Source organism: Cariama cristata, unplaced genomic scaffold (assembly GCF_000690535.1).
Source record: "Cariama cristata isolate BGI_N322 unplaced genomic scaffold, ASM69053v1 scaffold15750, whole genome shotgun sequence".
Taxonomy (NCBI): Eukaryota; Metazoa; Chordata; class Aves; order Cariamiformes; family Cariamidae; genus Cariama; species Cariama cristata.
This window is the reverse complement of record NW_009595391.1, coordinates 17,450-25,392: the sequence shown is the minus strand read 5'-3', so window position 1 is coordinate 25,392 and position 7,943 is coordinate 17,450. Positions and strand designations below refer to the sequence as shown.

The window sequence follows — 7,943 nt, the reverse complement described above, 5'->3', positions numbered from 1 at the left end:
AAGGGTGTTGTTAAATTGGTGGGATTACTTCAGTTGCTTTCTGGTTTTGTTTAACAATGTCTTGAAGTTTTTGTAGAGGATATGAAAAAAAAAAATCTTAGGGAAAGGTTGTCTGTTCTCTGTGTCTTTTTCCTTACCTGTTGCTATTTTCCTGAATTTCTTAAGTATCATCAGTCTCTGTAAATAAATTAGAAATACTTTATTTTACTGTAAACAGTTTGTCGTAGAAAACACAAAATGGCGGGGGAAAAAAAATCCAGTCAAATTAACACTTTTCCTTTAATAATTCCATGCAACAATCGGTCCCATTTACCATTCCTGACAAACTTGTGTATAAAAGTGAATTGTTCGGATGGAGTAAGAACACAGATCTTAATGTGCTGTCTGCCTTGTAACTTGTGGTCTAGGCTACACCCTGAGGTTTACCTACAGCTAAACTATTGGGATCGAGATACGTGTTTTGTTTGAAGTAGGCCATTGAATACTGGTGACTGATTCTCTCAGTTTGTCTGCGTTAGAGCAAAAATTTCACAGTGGAGATGAAATATGTGTACTATAGGCCAATTAATATTGGTTTTGGAATTGTATAGAACTTTCATCCAATAATACTGAGGCAGCTAATTCACAGTTTTATTCAGAGATTAAGTGGAACATAACCACCCAAAGCAGGAAAGGTGGGAACTCTCTGCCTATATGTCTGATACAATTAAGCACCAAGCCAGCACTCAAAGGAGACTTTTATCCTCTCAGTAGCTCATAAAAACAAGAGGGCTAGTGGCTAGCTCACGGAGCTGATGGAAGGCAGGGAAGTAGAAAGCCTGACATGCAAAGATGCTAATGTGATACAAAACTGCATTAAATACTGTAGAAATGGGCTAATGCTCTAGTCTGTCATACACTGCGTGTAGCTGTGATACAGCATGTCAGTCTAGTTGTCAAACCACACATGAAAGAGTGCCATAAAAAAGGGTAATGTAGGAATAGACCACATGTAGAGGTAATTGAACAGTTGCCTACTTTCTGGTTTAACTCTCCTTCCTGAGGCTGTTGTCTTTTGCTGGCTTATGTTCTATAATCTGTTGGTTGGTGCCCTGACTAAGTATTCTGTGCTTGGCAAGATGTATCTTGGCTGATCTGCTCAATTCTGTCTTCTGATGCTTCTTTATGCCTACAAACACTAGTTTGGTGGCAGTTTTACCATGGAATTGCTGTTCAGGTGCTATTAGCTGAATACTCAAATGTTTAGCTGCTGATGCCATGCTTCCTGCCAGCTTCTTAGCCTTTACGATGGTCCATTTGTTCCTGCCGAAAACTGGGGGAGCTGCTGTCCTCTGTGTTGCTGCTTGGTTTGGTTCTTTAGTTCAGGTAGTACTGCAGCATTGTTCACTGAAGCTTTAGAGTTTTGGGGAAGAGCTATGCCCATATATTGTCTGCCTTATTTCTCCATGGGCAGAATAATCTAAATTATTCTCTCTGAATAATTTAGGTTTCTTGGTCTTCATGATCCCCAGCGAACAATTAATAGCAGCTATCTGTAAAACAAAGAGTGGCTTCATTTTTCATCAAAAATTATTCCATAATACTTTCAATGCAGTTTCTGTACTCATCACACTAGCAGGAAAATGCTCCTTTGATTTTTCCTGTGATACCATTACTTCTGCTGTTACCTTGAAGGGATTTAATGGACTGATGGTTCCTCTATTATTTTTAGGATTCCACCTCTGTTCTCTGAGGTAAAAATTCATGTTTTACGTGATATGTAGAGGAAAAACTATAGTGGTAGTGGGAGGATCAATGAAAACTTGCATCCCCGAGTTTGGCCAAGGTAACATTTGTGATCGGTTGCTCTGATTGCATTCAGATTCCAACTGCTTCATCTGTCCAAGCTCTGATTTCTTAACGTTCATTAGACCTCAGAGCAAATGCTACCCTTGGAGTGACTGCCATATCTTTCCCTGCAAATGGGATTGTCAGTCTCTTAACTGCTGCTTGGTTTCTGATCCAACTTATACTGAAAATGTTTTCTTAACTATAATGCAGAATTTATCTTCTCATTTGGGGAACTTCTTCCTTGCAGCCTGTACTGAAGCATACTCCCAATCTGATGAACAATATGCTTGCCATCTTGGATGCCAGAACCAATTGCCATTTGCTGAGTTAAGGCAAGAGCAAGTAAGTAGATGACATGTTTTTCAAATACCACCTACTTGTTTTCTGTTCAGCATGTGTCTTCTCTTTTTTAAATCTCTGGAAATGGAAAATAGATCTTCCTAAAGACTGAAATCTAGACATGGGACGAGGGGTGAGCAAGAACATGACTTCTGTCCTTTTCATATAAAAACAAATGGAAAACCAGTTTATTTTGTGCTTGCAGTTAATGTCCCTGATGCCAAGAATTCACCTCCTCTTTCCTCTGACACTGGTGAGATCATTCTGGAGTGACATGATGGATTCAGCTCAGAGCTTCATAACATCCTCATGGACTTTCTACCTTCAAGCAGATGATGGCAAAATTGTCATATTCCAGGTGCTTGCCTCTTTCATTGAGAATAAGGTGTCCTGGCTGCTAAATGTTTAACTCTGCTCCTTCTAGTCACAGAAAAGACTATAGAGCACTATCAGAAGTGTTTCGTTTTTGCTAGTATTTCACTGCCTTTAGGGCCACCGTAGGGGTGGGGGAAATCAAATTTAAGTGAATGGTGCATGTCTTAAGGTTAACTTCTGTATTAGTTCTGAAGATGTAGATTATCAAGATCAGTGGAAGCTTGCTAGCAGGATCTCCTAACTCCTTATTTTGTTTTAGTCAAAGCCAGAAGTACAGTATGTTCCACAGCTTGATCAGGAGACTGGAGATACAAGAGGATCCTTGTCGCTGAGTAAAACAGCCTGTAAGTTGTTCTTTGTGCTTTGGAAGAGCAAATGCAAATTTTCCCTGTCACGTAAAAAAAGTAAAATAAAAAAAAAAGTTGCGGGTGGCACACGAACACAAATTTTTAGAAAGCTGAAATATAATTGTTTGCCATGTAGACTGTGCTATGTACACTTGGCAAAGTCTGTGGTAGAAACCAAGGTCTGCTGGAAATAGAAACATGCAAGCTAGGGACATTTTAAAAGCTTCCTTTTATGCTTTCTGTATAGACAAACTGTGTGGCGTTTGGGTCTTCTCTTTTATTGCTTTCCTGACTGGTGTTTCTGCTGTTGTATTTCAGCAGACCTACGTCCAGGAAGTTCACAGACATACCGAGGACTTTTTGAAGAGCGAGCAAATGACAGCTTTTTCAAATGTCTTTCCATGTATGTATATTTTAGCATGTCTGTACCTAGTAAGGAGGATAATGGCCTTTCCCTCTGTGTATATGGGGACACTGTTGCAAGATCTCAAAGTGCTACAAGTCTTTTAGGTTCAGGATGCATAGGTTAAAGTTGTGTATCTGACGGTTTGTTATTGCTACTTTTCTGTGCTGACCTCGTGTTATCTGCAGGCTATTCTGCGAACTCTGATTCTCCTTTCCATTTCAAGTGAACATCATATTGATATTTTCCTACACTGGTTTTTGAGTGTGTTCTGTGACTGTTTAATCAATACTGTGTTTTGCCTATTCTTTAGCTCTGGATATGTTTCAGAGCAAAGCACTTGTTTATAACACCATTTTTTGGGGGGGGGGGGTTATGTTTTGGGATTGTCTGGTATGAAAGACACTGTTAAGTCTCATTTCCAGGCTGAAAGTACCCAGTATATCTTTATTAAAGCTTTGCTGAAGATCAGCATTTTGGTTCTTCTTTACTTTACTCTGATTACTTTCTACTTAAAAGTTTACACATGCAGGTTCAGTGAATTGCACTCCAAATGTGTAACAAAAAAAATCTGTTTTTAAAACTATAAATGGGAGGATGCTTAGGGCCCAATCTAGCAAGTCTTGTGTCTTTCAAGTCAGATATTAAATAGGCATTAGAGTACCCAGGAGTCTGAAGTGGACTATGTAGCTGGAAGAGCTAGATTTTTTCAGCAGGAAATGCAGTCAAAATTGAGCCAAACTTTTTAGAGGGTCCATTGTCTTGTATTCAGTATATGAAACCTAGTAACATTCTTTTAATTTCAGAAATTCCAGTTGGATTTTAACCACTACCCTCGTCCTGTCAGTGTTGGTGCTGCTTTGGATTTGTTGCGCAACTGTAGCTACAGCTGTAGAGCAGTATGTTCCATCTGAGGTACTGCTATTTTATAACTTACAATATTTTGAATTTATTCATTGTGTTACTTTTATGTTACAGCTGTTTAGAGACTAAAAAATGTTTGGAGGAAGTTCAACTAGAAAGAGTTTTTTTGTTTTTTTGTTTTTTTATTTTGTAGATGTGGTTAGCAAACCAATTTTGTTATTTAAATGATGATTTTATAGCTGAGCAATTCTTGCTCATTCCTGTGGCTGATACGTGCTCTGAGCCTTACTCAGGCAGCCCAGATATGATGTCTTTTGGTTTGTAGCGCTCTCCTCTCAACAGCCTTCAGATTACTCTTAACAAATGGAAGCTGCTTCTAATTTCTCTGGGAATAAAGCTATACTGAATGTTGGAACCCAGTATGGGTTTAATCCAGGAGGATCAACAGTGAGAACAGAAGCGACAGCATATTGGTGAGCTCAGAAAGTCTGATCAGAGGGGAACCGGCACTCTCCTAGTGCCCAGAGAGTCCCGCACTTCTGAAATAAGCAAGGCTCACAGTATTTGCAAGCTAAAGGAGCTGTTACACAAGCACTGTATCTGCTGTTGTTCTGGCAGATCTAATACGTTTCTTTGGGACTCAAATCTAGTTCTAGCCGTTAATTTCAGATGTTACAGAAAGCCTAGGTTAACTTGTGTTGAAGGGCTGCAGCCATCAGAACTAGGAATGTAGTTGCATAGTGAAATGCATTTTATTCACAGTATGGAGAGTGTTTTAAAGTAAATTGTTTAAATGTTTCAGAAGCTGAGCATCTATGGAGATTTGGAATACATGAATGAACAAAAACTGAACAGATATCCATCCTCTGCGCTTGTTGTGGTTAGATGCAAGACGGAGGAACATGAAGAAGCAGGACCTCTTCCTACAAAAGTCAATCTGGCTCAATCAGCAATTTAAATCTCCATTGGATCCAATAGACTAATTCTAACAGAGTTAGCAACTCCTGATTGTTAGTGGTGGTTCTTCAGATGAGAAGTTTAGCAGCCAGTCTTTAAATGCAAACCAAGTTACAGAATCAACAAATGTAATGGGATTTTGTTTTCAACTAGTAGTGAAGATTCGGATATGTTGAATTTATGTTTGTTCCTAGACATAATCACTTTTCACTGGTGTTTGCTATGTGTCTTTTTGCTTACAAAGGCTGTAAGCATGCTTTCCATACTTCTGCCATGACACGTTCAAACTTGTGTGTTCTAGGATGTAATGTGTACATTCAGAGTTAGCTTTGTAAAGGTATAAGAAACTTTAAGTAGGCAGGAGATGCCTTTTTAGTGTTGCACTTTTATTGTAGTTAAGAGGAAAATATTATAAAATAATCTGCTGAATTTTTGTACTTGTTAATGTCCATGCACAACAACCCTGTCTCCAAAAACAGAAATATATTTTTTTCTACAGTGTGGCAATATCTGAGATGGAAAGCATTTGTGAGGTACTGTAGGGTAGAACTCAGTTTGTGAAAGATGGAAACTTTGTTAAAACTTACGGACATATCCCTGTTTGTTCACACCCAGAACATGACATGGGCAATTATTTTGTCAAACTTTAGCCTTTGAGTCTTAAATTGCTTGTAAAATTAGCGCCTGTGTTTTCTGAAGAAATTCTACTTTCTGTTCTTGATTAACTATTCTAGTCTTGTAACTTCATTTACAGAAACAAGTTGATTCCTGAGAAATGAGAACAGACAAATAAAATTGACTGTATAGAAAGTATCGACTATATAACTTTTTGCTATGGTTAATTATTGACCACAACATACTTAGTATGAAAGCCTGTCTGTAGCATTCCTCTCATGGGCAGTGTGACCCGATTTTGCTATATGAATCACTAACACAACAACAACTAACAATGTCCCTCATATTTCTAATATGTTCTTGACGTTTGTTTTCTTTGAGGAGATTACTATATGCTGGTTCCCATAGGATTGGCAAGTTGGGAGTATATGCGATTTATTTTAAGATCTCTGTAAGTGTTTGAAAGCTGGCTAGAATGCGTGATCTCCAACTCATCTTTGTGTTTTGTTGATTATACAGAACTCCCTTGAAGGTTTAAAAAAAAAAAAAAAACAAAAACAAACAAACCCAAAAGAAACTAAACACCACCTTTTCAGGTTTTGAATTCTGGTGAGAAGTGGAGAGGTTCTGGAGGACAGAGTGATGTGTTCCCTCACTGTTGGAACTGGATCAGTAGTCATTCCTAATTCGGCTGTAAGGCTGATGGTTGTGTCACTAGAGGTGATGGCCCCTCGCAGGGGCTATCGGACAGGAAGGTGCATTAAGTGGCCTGTACGCAGTGCTGCTGAAAACCCTAGCCTAGAAGCACTCAAGCCGTTTTTCAGTCGGTGAGATTTAAGAGCATTAAGCAATGTTTGTTTTAAGCAGGCTTCTATCAAAGAAATCACAATTGGAAGTCTTAAATTAGTGGTACTTCTTCAGGCTAAATTCTTCAGGGCCCAGAAATTTGGGTGCCAGCAGCCGTTGACAGGTCCCTTTGTGTGTAGGTGGTATTATTGCAAAGGCCTCGGGCGTGACTGTTGCTGCGAAAATCAATGGTGAGATGTTTTCGGAACGCGGTTCGCTTGCATGATAGCAGGGGCAGGAAATCCCTCTGCAGTAGTGATGCAGTCGAGATGTGCGTTTCTGCTCACGTAGTGCAAACCTCAGTACACAGCCCTGTTTTGGAGCAGGATGCCAGTGTTGTTCTTTGAGTGATATCAAATGTGATGTGTGCAACGGACGTTTAAAAATTGCTTTGTAAATATGGGCGTTACTTCAGTGATCATTGCCCGTCTTCTTAGCACTGTTTTTTTTCCAGAAGAGACTTTAGCAATCCCAGTTTTTCTGAGTGAATAACTATCATGGAAATGTTTTCAAGTCTGTTAAAATGTTTTCCTTTACTGTTACACGTAGTTGCAGAGGGAGTGTTACAGCTTCACGAAAACATGATTATTTGCCCATTTCAAACGTTGCCCATTTGTTACATTGATGATTTGATTTCACGAAACTTTCTCTTCCAAAACGCTTGACTTTATTGCTTACATTCCTAGGTTTGAGATAAACAAACAACTTCTGCTTTCATTTGGCGTTGTATCTGCCTACAACAAAGGGAGAAAACACAAGTTTTATGGGTTTTGTCTTTTGTTTGCTGTTTAATGGCATTTCAGCTAAGTGATCTGTGCGGCGAAGCCAGCGATTCAGTAATGTGCTGTTAGGTCACAGGAAACTCTGTGCCTGTGGCAATCTGTCACTTGGCAGTACTGTTTCCAGAGTGAGCCAGGGTCTGAAGAATTTGTTGAGTATTGTACTTGCAAGCTCTTCTCGAAGTATCTTCCCTCAGTAAAATCAGATACTACTAGGCTGTGGTAATTGAACAGTTTCTCAAGATTTCTAATCTAAATGGACTATTTAAGCTATTTTGGCATTTGACTTTGCAAAACGGCTTGCCCTACTCATTTTTTGTTAAATGTTTGACTTCCTGACATCTTCATTTTCAGAGGCTGCAATTTGGGTTTGATGCCTGCTCAAGACCACTGTTTAAATGAAGGGCCTTAAATTACTGAAATTGCAGGAGGAAAGCACTTTATGTTCTCTTTAGTTGCATGTTCGATTGAACTTGTATCGGATTTTAAATTGAATCATCTTGACGCAAATGAGGCAACCCTCTCAAGTGTGTGCAATTCGTTGCTGGCAGAAATAGCCATGGTACATTTGGGGGGTCTTGGGGGTTT

The 7,943-nt window shown here is 39.1% G+C and overlaps 1 protein-coding gene across 1 annotated transcript in view; it reads left to right on the top strand.

The window, feature by feature from the left end:
* The window catches only part of TMEM59 (transmembrane protein 59), a 6,141-nt gene extending 204 nt beyond the window's left edge, over window positions 1–5,937 (top strand). Inside the window, exons 2-7 of the mRNA XM_009701966.1 lie at window positions 2,078–2,172; window positions 2,375–2,527; window positions 2,804–2,888; window positions 3,210–3,294; window positions 4,101–4,209; window positions 4,961–5,937. Of these exons, the coding sequence (XP_009700268.1) occupies window positions 2,078–2,172; window positions 2,375–2,527; window positions 2,804–2,888; window positions 3,210–3,294; window positions 4,101–4,209; window positions 4,961–5,116 (683 nt within the window). The 3' untranslated portion in view covers window positions 5,117–5,937. The remainder of the gene's footprint in view (window positions 1–2,077; window positions 2,173–2,374; window positions 2,528–2,803; window positions 2,889–3,209; window positions 3,295–4,100; window positions 4,210–4,960) is intronic.
* The last annotated feature ends 2,006 nt before the right edge of the window (window positions 5,938–7,943 follow it).